Raw genomic sequence first — 21135 nt, forward strand, 5'->3', positions numbered from 1 at the left:
TATCAGCTTTCTCCTCGCTCCTCATCCCTTCCCATTCAATGCAAACGGTATTTTCTAGGTAAATCTCTCTCAAAAGCTGTATACAACCACCGTCCAAGCCTTTCCTTTCCAGAATATGCCACAAGATGTGTCGGCCTACGTTGTCATACGTTCCTGTAATGTCTAAAAAGGCCACATATAACGGTCTCCTTTCTACTTTGGATATTTCAATACACTGAGTAAGGACAAATAATTTATTCAGACGCCTACCTATTCGGAAGCCATTATGAAGTTCTGCCAAAATGTCATTATTTCCTGCCCATGCTTGCAGCTTTAGTTTAATTACCTGCATTGCTAACCTGTTTACTACCGATGTAATGGTCAACGGTCTGCATGAGTGAATTATTTCTCCCCCGTACCTTTATAAATTGAATTCATTCTACTTTGTCGCCAACTGTCTGGTATTCGTCTATCTTTTAAACTTTTTTCTATTGCTTTCAACAGAGCTTTCTTAAGTTTTGGACCTAGTTCATTAATCAGCCTAACCGGAACCCCGTCTAGCCCTGTGGCTGTGAGCTTTGGAATTTTCTCTTCAGCTTTCTTCCAATTGAAATTCGTCAGCACCAGCTCCTTTTCCAACTGGTTCTCTTTAATGCTCTTTCTTTTCCTCAAGTACAACCTGGTCATTGCCTTAAAAAGATGTGCTCTTATTATTTTTTCTTTATGTAATTTAATGCGGCGTCCCCTTCCAGTCTATTTCCGGATCTGCTGAGAAGCTCCCCTCACGGGAAGAAATGAGAGTAGACAGGCAGCACAGTTGCGTAGGCGTTTACGGTCTGCGAGATAGTACGTGTTTCTTGCGCATTTGACCGTACATGCCTGCCGTACAGTGTCACAACTGCCTCGAAAGTACGAAATGCCGACACCCGCCCGTGACATTATACTTATGTCCGGGTAGGTAGTGCAAAAAAAGAAAAGAGACAAGCGCACGCCACTGCTGTTTTTGGTAGAGTCAGGCAAGTCACGCTTATTCGCTTTCCCACGTGCTCTAGCACGTATAACTGGTTTTGCACACCGCATATTCGAAAACGAAACTAGCACTTGCCCCGGTTGTAGTTCGCCAAGTCAAGACAATCCGTGCAATCAAATAAAGCCAATCCACAAGTTGGCGTGTTGTTTCATGTGCGTGCGTTTCTCGCAAAGCATGTGCTGTTGTTTTGCTTCATCTATCGCAAAATGTCTTTGAACAAGTTAGTTCTACCCGGTGATGTCGTGGACGTTAGTGTTACCGATGAGAAGAAATGCATCATTGGACCCGGGCTGCGGAAGGAAGGAGAGCGCATCGTCGCCACTCGCGCCGGCATTCTCAAGCATCGGCGTCCCAACACTTTTTGGGTCGAAGGACACCAGAAAAGGGTAACGACTTGTTTTTGGCGAGCCTGCGGTAAAAGTGTGCTGCAACGCCAACGCATTGTTCTGCACTACTGCGCACCTGCGCAGAAGACCCGTTCGAAACGCGGCACAATCGAGCGCCAATCACAGAAGGCCGACATGCCAAACCCAAACCTCAAACTGTGCGCCATCACGTATATAAAGACGGGGGTTAAACATGATGCTGCCGCTTGATAAAGTGTTGAGTTATCAGAGCTCAAACGAATAATGCGTGTGCGAAGTCGGACATCTTATTACGAGCAGCTCTATGTCGCAGCGTTCATGACATTGGCTAAACGCTTGCCTATGGTTGGGTTTTCGGATCAGCTGGGTTCTTGAGCCGGTTTTCGCCTGTTGCCGTGTCACTCAAGCAGGTATATAGCGGGAAATGTTAAAGTGCAGGTAAAATTAAGGTTACCGCGTTACCCCCGGCCTCCGTTTTCTTTCTTTTTTTTTGTGTGTGTGTGTTTGGGGGGGGGGGGAGTATTGATATTGAAGTAACAAATAAAGTGATTGAGTAATTGTAATCTAATTAACTGTTAAGTATGTGGCTGATAAGCAACCCCTTCGCTGAACATTGAAATCATGTTATCTAGGACATTTTGGCCAGCGGGTCAAGCAGACGGCTCATCAGCAGCACCATGGGAGACAAGGAACGGAAGAGAATGATTTAACCAACAGCGGCAATCTAGAACTTAGGCAGTCTAAAAGAACAAAGTTACCCAATGCTTGGAGGTTTCAAGACATACTGAAATATAAAGTCTGAACATCGATGTTCTTGTCGCGCTTTATTTTCTGTTCCGGTCTTATAAGTGGTACTCCTTGCAGTGGATCGTTATCAACTGGCCCAGTTTCGCGTGGTCACATGGTCAAGGATACTCAGCCTTGTGTGTTGCCTTTATACATGTTTGGGATCACCTGCATCTGGTGACTGTCGTCTACCCATTGCTAAAGCACCGCATGTGCTTAGGTCGTACTGAATTTGCTTTGTGCGATCCCCACCGCGCTCTGATTTGTCTCTTTCGAGGATTACTGGCGCATATATTTGGGAGAGAAAGAGAGCGAAATATGTTTATTAATTGCAAAAAGAATTTACATATATTACAAGGCAACCCCAGTGGTTTGTATATTTACATATTTTAGTGTTGTAGAAAGTGTACCACGCACTTCTTGCATGTAAAAGGATGATACTTAACCACTATGAATGTTTGGAAACACATATGGGATGTATTAATTTTATACAAAAGTTGGTCTCGAAAGGCCACCCTTGCATCATCGGATGTATCTAAACACCGTGACACAGGGCACAAAATTTGTTAATGTAATATAGCAATAAGGCTAGGCGAAATGATTTTGTTCATTTAAAGAAATTAATAATAAGGAGGGGTGCCACAAACATTTTTTCTTGATGCAAGTGGCAACTGCAGCAATTGCACGAACAGAGCAAGCCTGTGTATTGTGACACCATGATGCTTCATCCTCCTACGAAACAGAACTGCTTGTAGAAACAAGCATCATAGGGAATTGTTTAAAGTTCTCTGATGCTTGCCAGCATTGTTTTTAGGGTTTAGAGGGTTTGGCCATTAATCTAGTGCAAAAAGAAAAATCACAAGTAGAAAATTTCATGTCTGTAATCTAATAAGTGTTCGCCTGTGGTCCTAGCTAGCATAAGTGTATCTCTCTAGGTAGATATTTAGTTGACAGTACTTGCTTAAGTGTCTTCTTGGAGAGGTAGGTGTCATTGCTGCACAGAAACGGAACACAACAAGATCCATGCCTCGATTGGTGTTTATTGGCATCATGTTCCAATTCACCATTTTGTGGCTTCATCAACACAAGGAAGAGTTTGCTAGCTTTCCAACTTTCAATAAAACAAGGTCTTCCGTCATAATAGCATAGTGCCGTTTGATGGTTATAACCGCTAATATTGTCAACTACATTGTTTGTTAAGATGTGGTCTTACATGTTATTAGCCCCATACATTCATAGCTGTTCCTCTCATCAGAGGATGCTGCTGCGATACTAGTATTGTATAGCACATGCCTCCTGACCCTTGTGTCTGCAAGGGCTCTGGTGAGGCAGTAATGCTGTAGCCATTTTTGCATCTGACATGTTTTGTATATCATATCATTTTTTCGCAGTGCACTTTAAGGCTCATAGTACACGTCATTAGTCATCGCCATAATCTTATTACATGTAGGTTTTACGCACTTTACAGCGACTATATTGGGCCCCTTTACAGCCACGTCACATCAACTTCATAGAACTCGTCATTCCACTGCGAAATCACTAACACTGGCACGGTGTTCTTTGGCCATACCTGGCCCTTGCGCCACTAAACAACACACATCCATACATTGTGTGTGTCCACAAGGTTGGGAAGAAGTGTTCTTAGACTTTATGTTGTTATTAAATTAGTCACATTTTCCTAAAATTGTTCTGAAACACCTTTCCTTGAAACTGGGCAATGCACTGGAATGAGCACGGTTTCTTTCAAGGAAAATATTCCTGAAGAAAGGTTTGTAGTATACCTAATATGTATTGAGATTAGAGTGCGTCGTTTCCCAATTTTCTCCCCACTTATTAGCACTTATTAGTTCCTCTCAGTTGTGACAATGTCGATAGTAATGCACTTTATATTGCTACCTACTTTTTCTTTCCCTGATACTTTTAGGGCAACGTATGAAGCCAGCATTAGACAAAGGCTCCTGAGAGTGACAGAGGAGAGGTGAAGGATGGGTGGGATGCATTAACAACTGCTGATTCCATTTTTTATACTAGCGGGCAACCTTCTTTGGCAATGAAAGGAAAGCTACTAGGACAGAGTTTCCTGCACGTGGGTTACTGCGTGAAGTAGTCCAGCAGCATTTGACAGCACTTTTGCTTTCTCAAAAAAGAGGCTGAACCAGTGTAGCTTCCACGTGTGATGGTTTTGCAGTAAGTCAGATTAAACACTCGGTGGTCTGCCTTGTCGTATTTTGTTGTTATAAATAACAGGCTTGTTTTCTCTTACCCAGCCTTAGCTAATACGGGTGAGAATGTGGGACTTCCTTCTTGAGCACTCTTACATGTACCCGCTTTGACTCCGTAGCTTTCCCTTCATTGCCATGGAACGTCGTCCATGTGTATGGAAGACCTAGAAGAGTGTCTGTGACATGCATGTGCTTTTCCTTGTAATTTATGCTCATAATTGATCTCTCGTTGGGTTTGGTGTCTGTCCGCAGTAATGCGATGTGACATCACGAGGCAGGAAAACATGCAAGGACCTCGAAAACCACACGAGTGAGCTATCTGTGCATTCTTTGAGACTGTAGGCCTTCTGCTGCGTGCAGCAAAATTCTATTTATCTCACATATTCAGGGAGCCACAGTTGACAGATCGGGAATGTTGCATCATGATACAGAGGCTCACTCTGCTCCTACGATTGCTGTAGCTGCTGCACAAGAGTGTAGCCCAAAAAATGCTGTACAACACTCTTGTGTATTGATTTTTTTTTATGGGCACTGTCATTGTACCTAGCCATATTGCTGTTCAATATCAGCAAATTCTATTCTGTGTTGACATCATAGTGTCATTGACACCAGGTTGAGCTTTTCGAAGCTACCTTTAATATATTAATTAGTATATGAGTGTTTCCCAACTTTCATTCTTTGCTAAGTGCCATCTTCTAAAGGTCAGCTCCAACAAAGTTTTGGGCTACATGAAAGAGCCCTATTTAATATAGTGTAAATGCAGATAAGCCACCACGCAAAATTTGACGTTTGAAATGCGAGCGGAAGCATCACAGAAATCTTCAAGTATAGCCGTTTCTGATACCTAAATTGAAAGAATGCGGCCATTACTGCTTGCCGGAAGTGACGCATGGCCTAAAACGCATGGCTTCTTGGCATGACCTCCGAGATAAGTTGCCTCGTGAAAAAATCCCAGAGATGACGTGCTGGGACTTTCGTCACAACAAAAATGACTAGGTGCATGCATTGTCTGCTTAGCTGCTGTTTAAAGGCTACTAACAAGAAAACTATACAATTACCAGCCCTGCAGCTTTGCCAGGTTTACTACTTATAACAAGTCTAGCCTAAGCAAAATTTTGTTGCCATTGGTGTTTTATGTGCAGCGAATGCTAAAGTTTCAACAACTTTATAAATATGTGTTGGCGCTGCTTTAAGCTCTCTATTGGGTGGAACTTTATAGTTCAATGCAAATCATTCTTTGATTCGTTCAAGCTACTTTGCGGTAGGTTCCTATCTCACATAGTTTCGGGCCGCCTCAATAAAAAAACGAATATTACTGTCTGAGGATGGGATCAAACTTCAAGTCTCCCAGCACAGCGGCCCATTGCTCTAACCATTATGCGACAGTTGCATGCATACTTTTCTCGTGCCAACTCTAACTAGCTCTTCGAGGCAATAGGCACATGTATCACATTGTATAGCATGAGGGAGAGGATGTGTATGCTCGCCACTTCACATTTGACCACGAGCTTACCGCTGTCCTCAGCGTGTATCATGAGTAGGAGCATGCCAGTTTCTCCCATACCTCACTCGTGGCAGCTAGGGTTTTCAGAGACAGTGTGTTGCGCTGCGCCGTCTTTGGGATCAGCCCAAATTTCCTAGTCATTTCCGTGTAGCATCTAATGCTGCACAAATGCAGTGCGACATTGTGCCACCTTTGGGATTGGCACTGGTCATAAAGTAAACGTGCTGTAATGTTTCTTTGATGGAGTAAAAAAAATAAATCGGTCATCATGCTATCGTCGTTAGTGTTGTCATCTTGCTGCTATCATCGCATGCACGCTCACATCATGCAGTTGTTGCTCACCTTACATAAATGCGTGGGTCCTGCTGATAACGCTTTACAAAACTCCCCAACTGATGCTGTATAGCCAGCTACCAGCAAAATGCCTCGCATAACATAGATTCCCAGAGTACATGGGCTCTGCATAATTTTCTTTTTCTTTGTTTTCTTTTTGGCCATCAGCATACAGTTGAGTCCAGCCTGTCTCCTAACAAATGCAGTACATGTAATCGCTTTAGCCTGAGGTCAAAATAATCAAAGGGATGGCTGAGACGTTCGGTGCTTAAACGTATTTTATCTGTTTGGTCAAGCTCTCAGCATGTCCTATTACTTTAAATTAATTAATCTTTTTTTCAGTATATTCCCGCAAAGGGTGACTGCGTCATTGGAGTCGTCACAGCCAAGGGAGGCGAAACTGTCCGAGTAAACATCGGCTGCAGTGAGCCAGCTACCCTGTCCGTGTTCGCCTTTGAGGGGGCTACAAAGAGAAACAGGCCTGATGTAGAGGTAAGTGGCTGCGGTCGTCCTTGTTCGGAAGCTTTGCCATGCCCAAGCGCTCGGAGCTACGCCGCCTGCAGAGACCAATCAGAGCCTGCTGTTTTCCGAGCCTTTCAATGGCGAGAGGCCTAGGTATTAGCTATGCAGCACACGGTCTCCAAAATCAAAACTCGTCCTCCAAGTTCCCATAATGCCCTTGTTGCCACAGACATCTCTAATGTCATCTATTGGGCGAGACATTGAGTTCACTTCACTGATTCAAGATTTTCAACACATTGGGCTCTGTGGATGTTTGTCGGGGTGTCGAAAGCCTACAAAGTAGACAACTTTGTAAAAATGGGTTTCATTAAATCAAAGTTTGATTAAAGCAGTTGCATTTGATCAGTTTCTAGATCATGCAGTGTAGTTGACTCTAGTCAGGTAAAGCCCACTGTGCTGAAGCTGATATGGCTTTCACGTGTACCCAAGCCAGCTTGTCTGACCATTGTGCCTGCATTTTTGTTTGTTTGTTTGCTTGCTTTTCACTGAACCAGGTTGGTGACATTGTCATGGCCCAAGTGCTGATGGCCAACAGAGGCATGGAGCCAGAGTTGGTCTGTGTGGACAGTTACGGGAAGAAAGGCATCCTCGGCGTCCTTCGCAGCCCCACTGGCTTCCTCATCAAAGTCCCCATCAACCTCATCAATAAGTTAGTCGTTTTCGAAAACCTTTTTATGCCTGGTTCCTGTAAGCATATTCTGTGTTGCCTGGTCTTGTTGCGTTCTATTTATATTGAACAGCCATTTTTCATGATGTAATGTAGGAGTAGCAATCGTGTACAATGTTTCTGTGAAAGATGTTATCTTTCTCAAAGGGTGCCATTGGGAGACATTGCACGAGGGTTGGATTGTAGGGACCATGTAACTGTCACTTGGCACTAGTCGGCACAGCGAACAGAACCGCACCAAAGGCAGGAATTCAGTCTGAGGCATGTGAAGCAGACAGCGTTTTTAACCAGAAGTGCTTGGTCCACAATATGATCAATGTATTCTGTTGTGGTTATTGAAAATGTATACTTTATGAGTAACTTTGCAGCTTTAACATTAAAATGCGGCTATTTTCACAACTGATTAGTTTACAGAATGAAGGAACTTGATGGGAACATTCATTATGCTGTAAATAAGAATTTTAGATTGCAAACCTGGAGTTAGAGCCTGGAATTAGTAGACTGGGCAAGTTGATACAGACCCCTGCTAGAATGGGTAATGCAAGAACTTACTGGGCGGAAGAAACTTCTGTGTCTTTACAGTCATTCTGTATATTTTTTTTGGCCTCTGTAGGTTTTCGTGCTATCAATCAAACATGAAATTATGTGTGACTCAAACTTGCGATGCACTCTCTTGGCACCTCTGTAGCCCAGAACATGTGACTGTCTTGCTGCTGTCGGCAGATAGCAGGCTTCTCATGTTGTGGTCCTGAGGTCATTGCGATTTTTTTACTCTTGCCTTACATTTTGATGCTGAAGGCTGAACGTGCCTCCTTCTGTCATGGTATTCATGGGCAGCTACTCAAACATGACAGGAGGATAGTTCAGCACAATGCATTGGCGGGCTAGTTGGTGCGAATCCATAAATAGTACTTTGTTTAGTGCAAAACAACAGACACAAGAAAGACGACAGGACAAAGCACTTTGTCCTGTCGTCTTTCTTGTGTCTGTTGTTTTGCGCTAAACAAAGTATTCATGGATGACAGGAGGGTTGTTAGTGCCAGATCTTTATTGGTTGCTGATATGGCCTTGCGCACTCAACTCACTGAAAGCGTTGGATAATCATTACGCACAGGCAAAGCTATACACATTCGAATAATTTCTTGATGTAGGGCTGGTATAACATAGTGACTTCTTTCAGTAAGTTTCATTCCTTTCTTATTCACAACTCATGCCCGGCCAATTCTGGTGATAACGTAGGCAGAGTGCTGTTAGGATCACAGGCAGATTGTGAAAAGATTACAATTCGAATGGAATCATTACATTATCCTGGCCCTGATTTGTCCTCCAAAGAGAATAAAATGTCCATCACGTAGTTACACTACAAGCTTCTCCTTCTTGGCTTCTGCAAGCACCAACAGCAAACTCATATTTCGCTGCATGTTTATGTAATCTTCTCTAGTCCAGTTTTATCTGGAGCAGCAGTCATCTTCTCGTTTTCGGTGCTAATATGAATTAATATTTGTTGCATTCTAGTTCTGGCGAGCCATTGCGGCTTGTCATAGGAGTCTGAATGTCAGAGTAGGTTCTGTGAATGCGTAGACATGGAGAGCAATCGGAGACATGGTTAAGCTTTGCCTATTTTGGTTCCGGCAGTCCGGCAGCATTGTCACAGCATGTTTGAAAACCACTGTCAAGAATTTGCTCACTATGAAAATGCAGGACATGTCACAAACTGCAAGTGCACTTCATGGCATGGTAGGTTATGCTTGTTTGTCTTTAGAACGCTGAATGTTTTATTGGATGCTATATTCTTCATCTCATTCGTGTACATTAATGTCACTGACTCCTAGTCACTTGTGCTGGCAACAGCATTTTAACTGTTAAATGTTCGAAAAATCAATCCTTGATTGTAAATGCTTTAAAACCAATGCAGAACACGCCAATTGCGCCAAACATCCTAGATTTCTCCTTCAGACTGTCATCTCCTTCTTATGCCAGGCGGCACTGTTTTCAAAAAGTGCTTGTAACTTCGCATGGCAGGCGCACCAATTCTGTGAGTGCAAGAATTTTGGTGACGTGTTAGTAAGAATTCTAAATGGCAGTTTCAAACTGCTGATAATCTGTTATCATTGTGATGTGTACTGGAAGGTCTTTGCAGCCTCATTACATAAATATGTAGATAAATATGTAAATACAAGTATAGTTTGCGAATTATTTTGAAGATTGCCTTTGGGAAGTTGTGGTATGGGCACATTCAGGTTAAGTGGCATTTCGAAGGCTGCGGCAAAATGTGATATACTAGCCTGCATAATTTTTTATGGGTGGCAAGATGCAGAAAAAGCTGAGAGAGACAAAGGCATGCTATCACATAACCAGATTCAAGAGTAGAAAGGTTAAAGGGCCACTAAAGGCAAATATCAAGTCAAGCTAAAGTGATAGATTAGTGCTCGAGGATCTCTACGGCATCAATATTATCGTGAACAGAGCCTTAATAATCGAGAAATTGAGGTAAGCGCAGGGCATAATTAGAGACTCCCTGGGACATTCAAACACTTACCCAATGAAGAAAGTGCTCCTCAGTTAAATTCTGTCACTAGTATTCAATCATTCGTTGCAAAAAACATATTATATGACGAAATAAAATGCTACTTGTCCAGTTCTATTTCATTTTTTAGAAAAAAGAACTAATTGAAATTACCCTTGACAATGACGCTGGCAGTCAAAAGGTTTCATTTTCGCTCGACTCCACGCCGCCCACGCTTTTGCGTTTCACTATTTCATTATCACACAGTGCTACGTTGGTTTTGCTGGCTCGCGAAACTCGCACAAACTGCAAGTAGCAGTGAATTCAACTTCCATATGATGTCGCGGGATGCCTGAACAGTTTACGCCATTTGACCAAAAAGCAGCTGCAGTGATAAATCCAACATTCTGTCTTGGCTCGGTAGCACCGTCTGTCAGGCGGGGTTTCACCAACGGCAGCAAAGGGTGGCGATGGCATGGCACATGCCACATCACCACTCCTTCGGTTGGGTGGCGGGACATTTGAATTTCGAAAAGGGCATTCAGACCCTTCAGATGCAATTTTCTCATAAACTAAGACCTTTCTTGGCGCAAAACAAGCATTGCGAGGTTTCTGAAATGGTATTTAAACAGTCCATGTTGACTTAGTATTTGTCTTTAGTGTCCCTTTAAGGCATGCATATATCAGTGTCATAAGAATGATTAAAGACAAATTTGGAAGCACAATTCCTGGTAAATTCAAGGTCAGTTTGATAAGCATTAAAAATAGCATCAGCATACTCAATCATAGTGAGCAGCGCAAAACGAAGAAAAGTGCATGTCGCCGTACTTGTTTATGGTGGATCACGAACTAGCCTAATCATCCACTTTGTTAAAGGGGCACTGCAATACTTTCTGAACACTGTAAGAAAACATCTGCAATCTGTAAACAACGCTGCCTGGAATGCGTGAGCCAACTATTCCACCATAGCAGGGAGCCCCCAATCTCTCAATAAAGATTACTGTGGTGTTCAAGGCCTCCTCTGTTATGTCCCGCCTATGACATCATAGATCTCGCAACAAACCACAGGCGCCCGTTATTGGGTGATTGTTTGTGATCATGAAATTAAAGTGGAGGCTTGTGCAAGTTGGGGATGTAGACCGTGAAAATAAAAGCCTAAGCAAAGGTTGTGGCACATATGTACATCCTACCCATCATCTACCAAACTCGGAAGTGGTGGTTGCTAATACATCCCGCTCTTCTTGTCACTGCTCCTTTGTTAGATGCTAGCTTGAAGATTTACTATAAGGGCCACCCCCAAATGAAGGAAACGTTGCGTAGAGCAGGAATGGAGAATGTAAACAGATTCTTGATAACTCTTACTTCCTTTTCAAAAAATTGTGCGGGAATAGATTAATTGAAAGGCATTGCATTCACCTAGTTGTATTCTCAGTTCTGAACAAAAGAAGGTGTTGAGGGCCCCTTTTTAGTAGTATGCTCTAGTTTATGCCCTACATACATATGTTGTGTAAGCCAGCAGTTTTGCAGCAGCAGGAGCTGAGGAATAAAGGTTGGGATGAGATTAGGAAATAAACAGATCGTGCAATGCAGGACATATAATGCAGCTATGCAGGGGTGCAGTGGAGTCCCAACCGTAGACATGCAATGGAGTCCAACAGTAATTTGCGCCACATTGCTACAGTTCTACGTGCCTGTGCCCACTAGAATGCCATTTGCGTCTACTGCACCAAAGTACACTATTTTCTCTTGCTTACACGACAGTGGAACATTCTCAGTAGGGGTGTGTGAACACACAATTACACATACAGTCGAACAGCACGGTGAACACAACATAGTTCGATATAGCCAGAATTCGATATATAAAATTGCGTAAAAAACACGTAAAAAACTTGCGCAAATCAATCAATGAATCAGGTGTGATCGAGGATCCTTGTTCGAAAGCGCACGTTCGGTTGCACTGCACGCAATTAGCCTGGGCCGCACTGACTTTGTCGGGTGAAGTAGGCGCGGCCTATAGGCCAATCGCACGTGGTGGAACCGAACGCGCGCTCCTAACAACGATCCCCAATCGCGCCCCAATTGTGGCACAGTAAATACTCACTTGAAGCTTCACACGAAATATTTATTTGGCTGAAAGTACTGCAGTAGTGTAGCCTGCTTTTTATTGACAGCCCCATGCTTAAACACGGAGTCCTCAACATAGTCTAAACAAACTACAAGCGACAGGCTGGTGCCCTCCATTGCGCCGCAGTAGCGGTACAGAAGGGCCAAAGCAGCTACAGGCTCAGCTGAAGTTGGGAACGGGACATCGGCGCTTGCGGTATAAACCTCGGCAGCGTCTTCGTTTGGCCGCTACTTCTGTTGTGATCTCCACATCTGTCAATCGAAGCATTTTGAAACACTTTCAGTAACAAAGTCTTAAATGGCTTCTGCCAAGGCAGAATGAGTGAGCCCAGTGAGCGCATGCGTCGTGTGTCATTGTGGATGCAAACCGCCAGTCCTCGCCAGGCACGGCAAGCACAGAGCACGTCACTGAGAAGGCGTCAGTGCAATAAATGCAATGCATCGCTGACGTTGTCAAACTAGGCAAGCCGCCACGTGTACGCCACTACGTTCAAATGGCGCCCTCGGCGCGATCAGTGTGTGCAGCTATAGTGTGCAGCAGCCGTGAAAGCCCATCGCGCCACCACTATCTTCGAGGGTGTTGCGGGAAAGCTCCCCGCCTCGAATCGAGTATTGAATGTTCAGATCAATTAGCGAGCCAATTCTTAATTCGTATTTCACGGGACCCGAAGAAATGTCCGAATTAACCGAGTCTCCAATTATCGAGGGTATCAAGAAGACAATAAACAAATTTTTACTACATCAACACGCTTTTACTTACTGAATGAATCCGCAAAATCTTGTTTTTGTTTTGCACAAGAGCAGTGCAGAAGCTGCAATTCTTGTCATGTACGATTGCTGCTTATAACTATGGCAATGCAGACTCCACCGCTTCATTTTGGTTGAATGCTAGCACCGCTTTAGCTCGCCGAGCCCTGAGAGTTGTCTGAATTGACCGGTGTGCAGCCATATGCGTCCGAATTAACGAGAGTTTTATTCCATTGAATATTGCATACGGGGCCTGCCGGGACCATAGAACGAGTCCAAAGTATACGATTTTCCGATTGAATGAGGGTTGGATTGACACGGTTTTACTGTGTATACTATTCCATTTTTTAAATTTTCGGTGAAATACCCAGTCGTGGTCAGTGCCTCACTCTCAGTCTTTCCACAGCGCTCAGTGTGTGTCGGTACAAGGTTCATCCCAGTCGACAACTCCAATCGAAACAGTTCCCGTACTTGACTGTAACAGTGAGAAAACGGCGATGAAAGTAGCACACTATGGAACACGCGATAGCAAGTGCGAAGATAGGACTGATTAGCCACTGGAATAAGGTATTGGGAGCTCAGTTTAACGGAGGCAAGTAATACACGTTTTGACAGATTGAGAACGGAGAGCCAACTGAATTTATTCCACAGTAAAAGCAGGTTTGCCAAGTGGCTGTGGTGGCGCCCCTGTCAGACAGCCACCTCACTTCCAAGAAAGAGCAGAAGGCAATGACCCCCACGTGGAGGCCAGGCAAGGTAACTGGATTTTCCAGAAGCAGGGACAACGCGTCGTAACAGACGGTCGCTACAAGGGCTCTCCTCCTAGAATGCCAGAGGCTTAGGTGTGGATGGTGGAATGAATTAAGCGTTGGAACGAATGAAGCGTTAATGTTCAAAGTAGGCTGGTTTCATGCGGTCGCACAACAATGTCTCTGCTTTTCTGTGTACGTCAATCTTCAAGGTTTTCTCTGAATGTGAAACAACACAAAAAGGCCCTTCATAGGAAGGAGTCAATCGTGGCTTGATAGAGGCGCGCCGCAGAAAGACGTGCATGGTTGTGTCCATTGTCGGGGAACTAAACACAGGCTGCTCGCGGGCGATACGAGGGGGTGTAGGTCAAAGCCGGTCGAGCCAGGAACGTAGCCTCTCTAAGGGCTGTGCTGCCCCTGGCAGAGTGCCTTGCTGGGTGCCGAAAAACTGGCCTGGAACACGGATTGCCGATCCATATAGCATCTCAGCTGCACTGACTCCAAGGTCATCCTTGATTGTCGTTCGCAGTCTCAGTAGTACTAGGGATAGCCTTTCTACCCAGTGGTGTCCGTCAAGCGTGGCGGTCAATGGCGCCTTCAATTGTCAGTGGAGACACTCTACCATGCCATTGCTCTGTGGTGGTAAGCTGTGGTGTTATGCAGGCGCATGCCGAGCAGTCCCGTCAGGGCAGGAGAAAAATGAGCTTTGGAATTGTTGTCCTCGGTCAGAGTTATTCACAAAGGACAACCATACCACGACACCCACGGAGGAACAAGTGCTTCCGCCATTGTTTTGGCTGTGATGTTTTGTAGAGGCATCGTCTCGGGCCAACTCGAGTACCGGTCGACGCACGTGAGGAGGTACCTGAAACTTTGGCAGGGCGAAAGAGGCCCCACCATGCTTATTAAATTCACATGATCAAAAGGACTCTCTGGTGGTCAAAATGGTTGCAGCGCTGAATGTGTATGCCGCATCACTTTCACGAATTGACAAGCTTAGTAGCTCCTTGCCCAGCGTCGAACATCTTTGTTGATCCCTGGCCAGACGAAGCAGTCTGTGATAAGCCTCTGTGTTGCTCTGATGCCGGGATGGCTTAGCCCGTGCAGTGAATAGAATATTGGCCGCCGAAACTGATGGGGCATCTGCCTGCGATGCGTTACGTGTGCCATGCAAGAGCATTGCATGCGTATTGTGGAATCCACTTCATAGCAAACAACTGTGTTAACAGCTTTCGCTTAGTCTCAGACCATTTTTATGACAGCATATTGTGAATAACATTGCAGATTTTTTTGGATTGCTTGTCATTTCGAACGTATCAGGGCCTAATGAGAGAAAATTCCAGGACGGTTGTGACACCCATTGGCGAAGTCGAGAAATAGGCACGATGGCATATGGCCTCCGAGATCAGGAGATCGTGGAGGCCATGGACGGCAGGCTTGTACTCAATTTGCCGTGGATCGGCAGACGTAAAAAGTACAAATACAATGTGCTCCCGGCTGTGCGCCTCTCGCACTTTTCAAACACAGGTGCGGAATCCCATATGTGCACTGTGTGTGCAAAATTTAAAGCATAGTTGAATAGCTTCTCGGCACGGAAAGTACACTATCATGCTATACCAAAATTCGATTCTTGCAAAGTTTGTTTGCAGAACAGTAATGCTATTTTCCTTAACCTCACCATTATGCTGACATTAAACTAAAGCTGTTCAATAATGCTGTGTTTTATGGTTTTTGCCTTGTGTAGCTCTGTGTTAAGTAAACTTCAATTGTAACCGAAAGTTTGTGATGTCTGCGTCTCCTCTATGAGTCCTTACTTTTTGTTAATCAGGCAATATGAATCAAGAATTGACAGACTGCTGAGGAGCTGTCGATAGATGGTGAGTGGTGGCAACCACCTATGCCAAGCAGGCGGTTCTGCGTGCAGTCATAAAAACAAGGCCAAGAAGCTTTGGCCGAAATGAGCCCGCACGTCAGCTTCCTCGAAGCATCTTCTATGAGCTTCAAGGAAGGCACTTTTCGAGGATGTGATGTGACTTTGCTGCACATTTTCTGTAGGCCCCCAATGTGGCTCAAACACTCTACGCACCTTAACTAGAAACTAAGGCAAAGGCTTTCATTGTCATAATTCTGTAACTAATGTCATTCTTGGACACCTCCCTTGTGTCTCCCTGTTTTGCTCAATGTGCGGAAGCCAAACTTGAGAAAATTTGTTCAGTATGTAAAAAAAGCTAGCTTCAGGTCACTACAAAGGTAGACGCAGAGCAGCTTCCATCCAAAGGTATATGTATATACATGTATATGCAACAGTGTAGTATTTGTATACACAAAAGTATATGCTGGCCCTCATGGCAAATTCAAAATTATAGAGGCAACATGCTAGGATTTACCGTATTTGCTCGATTGTAAAGCGCACCCATTTTCTGTGACCAAAACATAAAAAAAATGAAAACCTCAATCATAACATGCACCCGTTTTCCATGGAAAAAAAAATACAATGCCGTGCACCTCATGCTTTCATATAGAAATACTATTTTCTCTTATTTGGAAAAAACAGATTTATTCCCAATACACTAAAGCTGCAATGAATAAAAACACAATGGAAGCAGCGCACGTACCTTGCCGCCAAGGTTCCCACTGCGCCGGTACGAGTCACGTGAGGCAATAGATATCACTCATTGTTGCTATCAGACAACTCCTTATCACTATCAAGAGACCAAAGCATTTCATCCTTGGTGCCGTCCATGGCATTCGAAATCCCACACTTTTTAAAGGCCTTGTTGACCATGGCAGACAGGATCATGCACCATGCATCTTTCACCCATCCTGCAGCGAGCCTGAAGCATGCCTCACTGCAAAGTCCTGCAGTGAGGCAAGCTTCATTTTATTGGCAGGCGTGAATTCATGGCAGCCACTGACAAGCCATTCGGTGTAGAGCGAACGAATACTATCTTTCACTGGCTTGTTCAAACAAACATTGAGCGGCTGGAGCTGCGATGTCGTGCCACCAGATATCACGACAAGGTCGGTGTTGCATGCAGCCAGCTTGTCCTTGATGCGCTGGCCAAGGTGGCACCTGAACGCATCAAGCAGAACCATCTCACACAGACCCAAACTGCCACCAGGTCTCCTTTGCCAAACGTTATCAATCCAGTCAGCGACGAAGTCCATGGTCATCCAACCTTTTTCATTTGCGCACACAATCACGCCACTCGGAAACATGGTTCCTTTCAGGAGTGTCTTCTGTCTGACGATAAGATATGGGGGCAGCTTGTGCCCATCCGCAGTGCAACAAAGCACTGCGGTGACTCTAGTTTTTTTCGTAGCTGGAAGACAAAACGCGCACTTGCTTCGCCCCCTTCTTTTCAACGGTTGTGGTGGCAGGCATGTCAAAGTAGAGTGGTGTCTGATCGGCATTTCCAATCTGTCCGAAGTGGTAGCCGTTTCAAAACGTACCGCTGAAAACTGTGCAATTTCTCTTCATATTCTTCGGGCAATTTTTGGCATATCCCTGTCCACCTTCGAAGAGAAAAGCCTTTTCTTTTCGTAAAATTTGAAAGCCAGCACCTGCTTGCTTTGAAGTCACTCCGCATTAGCCCTTTCTGTAAGGCTAACTACATTGCCCATACTTTGAGCAGATCGGTCATCACAGGCCGCTGTGCCGCTCGCTGCTCTTGCACATATTCCGCGAGCAGCTCTTCTATTTCGGCGAAGTGGCTCTGCTTCAGTCCACTGAAACCCTTTTGTTGCTTTGCTGGTGAAAATATTCTCCTTCTGTTTGTGCCAGTCCCGCACACAAGTTTTGGGAACTCCGAACGCCCGTGACGGGGCCCGATTTCCGTCCGTCTCCGCGCACAACATAACTTTCCTTTTAAATGCGGCATCATGGTGGACTCGGCGTGTCTTCAGAGTCGGCGCTTCCATGCTGATTGAATAAACGCAGAAAAGGGAAAAACAGGCGGTGGGCTCAGTTACACCAGCGCCTGGTTAAACTTACAACATGGAGGTATGCACATGGAGGAAGCTACGGCAGCTAGGCTAGAAGTGCGTACGAGGCGGCCATTTTTCGAATGCCGATTGCGATATGGCAATGTGGATTTGGGGTCATACTCGATTCAAACGCGCATGCAATTTTTGGACCTGTTTTATCGGAAAAAAGGTGCACGTAAGATTCGAGTAAATATCGTATGTCATATTTCCTGATTAACCAGAGGTTTACGTTGTTTTGTTTAGGTGCCAATTTAAAAGCTGCTGATAAGAAAATTAAATAATGACCTGCCCTGCAACCTTGACAATATTACTTCAGTAGTATAATCAAACTTTGATTCTTTGAAAAGTATGCACTTTATTCCTTTGAAAGTTTTGTGTTAGTATGAATTTTAGTTTCTTGTTCTAGACGTTCCAGTAGGAGCCTTTGCAACTAGGGAGAGGAACACTGTCTGGCATGTGCCTCAATAAAGCACATCCTAATTTTCTATGCACATTGTATGCAATGCCTCTGACGTTTGTGCAGTGTATCTTCCTGGTTTGTCTTTTAGTTCTCTAGGGCCGAGGACAAGTTAACTCGTGAATTTTTGGCAATTTTTGCACACATGCATGTGTTCAGTTTCTTGTAATTTTGAAAAGAAAATAATACACTTTCACTTTTGCCAATTTTTCTACACTTCTAAACATTTTTTGCAGAATTTGTCACGGCAGTTAAGCAGTTAACCTGTCCACTACCAAGCACTGTCTGCAAAAATAGCCCAGATATACTGATTTTTCTTATTAGATCAAACAAATGTATGTGCAACGAAAGAGCCAAAAAGTACTGTTGAACATCTTTATTAAAGAACAGGGTTTTAAAAAGATACATTCAAAAAAGAAAATTAAGTTTGGAGATTATTTCATCACAGTAATAATAAAAAAATTTCACTGCAGAGCTTCAAAACACTGCAGATTGCTGATAAGGTGTGCTCGTTTTATTAAAATAGTACCACTTTGATGAACGCCCACATACCTTATGCCCCAGCTGAAATACGCGCTGTGAAGACAAACTTGTGTTTACAGGTTTTAGTATGGACAGGCCCAGCTTGCCCTCAGCATTAGCGGTATGTATTTGAATGAATGGTCTAGCTCATCCTCGATAGGGAAAGAGTTAAAACAAAACCTGGCGTGATTTTTTGATGTTGTACCAATGCCCGACTTCTCGCTTGTCACATGGGAAAGGATGACACTTAGCAAGTAGGAAGTTGGGCTAGCAATCATGAAACATTTTAGTGTGATACTATAGTTGTCCCTAAACACTGCAGCTGGCATTGTCGACATTGTCACCGCATCATGACACACAGAAAAATTCGTTAACATTTTGTAGCAATATGGCTAGGTATGGCGGTGTTGATCATTAAAAAAAAAAATTTATGCTGATCATGCTGTTTCTGGCTGAGCTTGCCTGTGAAAGTCGCAGTGGTCACAGTAACGGAGCCTGCCATTGTATCATGAGATCATCGCGCACCAACCCCATATGTACCAAAACCAAAACTAGTTTGTATAAATGAGAAATATCGCAAATTATCTAGGGTGCTGTGGTACTTGCCAGTAACTTTTCTAAAGCTTTAGAGCATTTTTACCTTCACTTAACATAAAAAAAGGACAAGTTGAAAATGGCATGTCTATACACCTTAAAGACCAACTGCAACAAAAATTTGAACCCTTTAAAGTAATTTCAGGTAGTGCTGATATACACTCTTATGCCAAAGTACACCCTTTGGGGTGTATCTCTGCCACACAACGATAATCCTCATCTGCCTTGCTTGCGTTTCCTTTCTTGAAAACGCTGCGCCCACTACTTTACTGTTGGGAATGCTATGTCATGCTGATAACGCGCATGCGTTCATTACTGGGAAGTACCGGGCTCACCGCGATAAAGAAAGGAAATGCGGACAAGACAGATGACGATTATTGTTGTGTGGCAAAACGGTATCATTTTGCTTAAGACTGTAGATGTGCTTTTGTGAAAAATTTTACATTAGAAGTACAAAAAGTTGTGTTTTGGAAAGCTCTCAAAAATTAGTGTTTTGGATATCGAAACTGAAAAAAAGAAGAAAGAAACACTGCCATTATGACTCACCAGAAGTGATGAATAACCTAGAATGCGCAGCTGACATGACCTCTGAGGGAAGGCAGTACCTACAGCTGCTAGCGGCCTGCTAAAATATTGCAGAGGTGATGTGCCTGGGCTTCCGTCATATGTGCTCACTACCAAGATCATGCGTCTGCTTACATTCCATTTAAAAGCTTCTAATAAGAAAATTAGGCAATTACCAGCACGTCAGCATTGCCAAGATTGCTTCAGTAGTATGTATTACTCATTTATAAACAATTTAGCCAAAGTGAAATTTTGTTGTAGTTTGCCTTCGACAGCTTCAGTGTAAAAAAAAACTGCTAGAGTGTTTTCATAGTTTGTTTCCAGTCGCTGACTGTCGTGATGCATATTCTGCTACTTTGTTCAGTCGGACATGAGTGCCATTTTTGTGCCGCTCATGAACCGCACTTACATTAGAGAGTTTTTGTGAACTCTGGCCCGCCACCATTCTCCTGTGCTGTCATGCAGGGGACTCTTGACTGCATAGTCAGTGTTGTTCTAGCTACAAAGTAACTTATGTTACTGTGTATGAATTTGAAGAATGATTATTCTGGGCAACACAGCGTTTACAAGTTTTGGCGGCATTGATTCTCCGTGTTCTCTTTGTAAATATCATAACTATAAAAGCACTGGACATATATATCATACAGATATAGACGTAACTTTTGAATAATCATTTTAAGTATTTGCATCTGGACATCCGTTAAAAGCGTGTTCATGTTTTACTCTTGATACTCTGGCACTGTAAAGTTCTTTCTTGTTGTACCTACTGCCTTTCTTTTTAATTGTATCCTGTGATGCATCTTGATACGAGAAATTTTGGTGTTGTTGCAACTTAGTGCAAAGCATTTAACCAAAACAGTTTGTTTGACATCTTATAGGCTCCTGGCAAAGGACTGCTCCTTGCTGCAGACACTCGGCAAGCGCTCCCAATTTGAGATAGCCCTTGGCCACAACGGGAGGATCTGGGTGAACGGAACCTCCCTCCAGTGCACACTTCACATCTGCAATGCCATCTTGTCAGCGGAGAACCTCAGTGCCCAAGAGATTGAAGAAAGGTGTCTCAGGCTGGGTACATAAAGGGCCCTCAGGGCCATCTATAATCTGTCTTGGTGTCATTCATCTGCATGGGAAATTCTGTGTTGTGTCTCCATCACGGTGCTGCGGAGGTAGAGGTCAAACTGAATTCATTTCAGCATGAATACAGAAGCAAATGTGCTGTGGCCACAAACGCAAAGCCACGAAGGTTTGACAAGGTGTGTGCCCTGATTGCCCAACTTTGCAGCTGTTTGCGGGTTAACAGTTGGTGTGTTTGACCCCTGCCATGGCAGCTGCATTTCGATGGGGGCGAAATTAAGAAAAGAAACGCTTGTGTACTTAGGTTTGCGTCCATGTTAAATAACCCCCACACGGTCAAAATTAATCCGTGGTTCCCCACGACGAGCTGCGTCGTAATTAGGTCGTGGTTTGGGCACATAAA

At 44.0% G+C, this 21135-nt stretch overlaps 1 protein-coding gene across 1 annotated transcript; it reads left to right on the plus strand.

Annotated features, from left to right (window-relative positions):
- The first annotated feature begins 1110 nt into the window (after positions 1–1110).
- On the plus strand, positions 1111–20758 carry Rrp40 (exosome complex component Rrp40). Its single transcript, XM_050167832.3, has 4 exons — positions 1111–1395; positions 6562–6711; positions 7236–7390; positions 20537–20758. Exons 1-4 carry the CDS (start codon positions 1216–1218, stop codon positions 20733–20735), a joined length of 684 nt encoding a protein of 227 aa, XP_050023789.1. The 5' UTR covers positions 1111–1215; the 3' UTR covers positions 20736–20758.
- The last annotated feature ends 377 nt before the right edge of the window (positions 20759–21135 follow it).

The sequence above is a fragment of the Dermacentor andersoni genome, chromosome 11 (assembly GCF_023375885.2).
Source record: "Dermacentor andersoni chromosome 11, qqDerAnde1_hic_scaffold, whole genome shotgun sequence".
NCBI lineage: Eukaryota > Metazoa > Arthropoda > Arachnida > Ixodida > Ixodidae > Dermacentor > Dermacentor andersoni.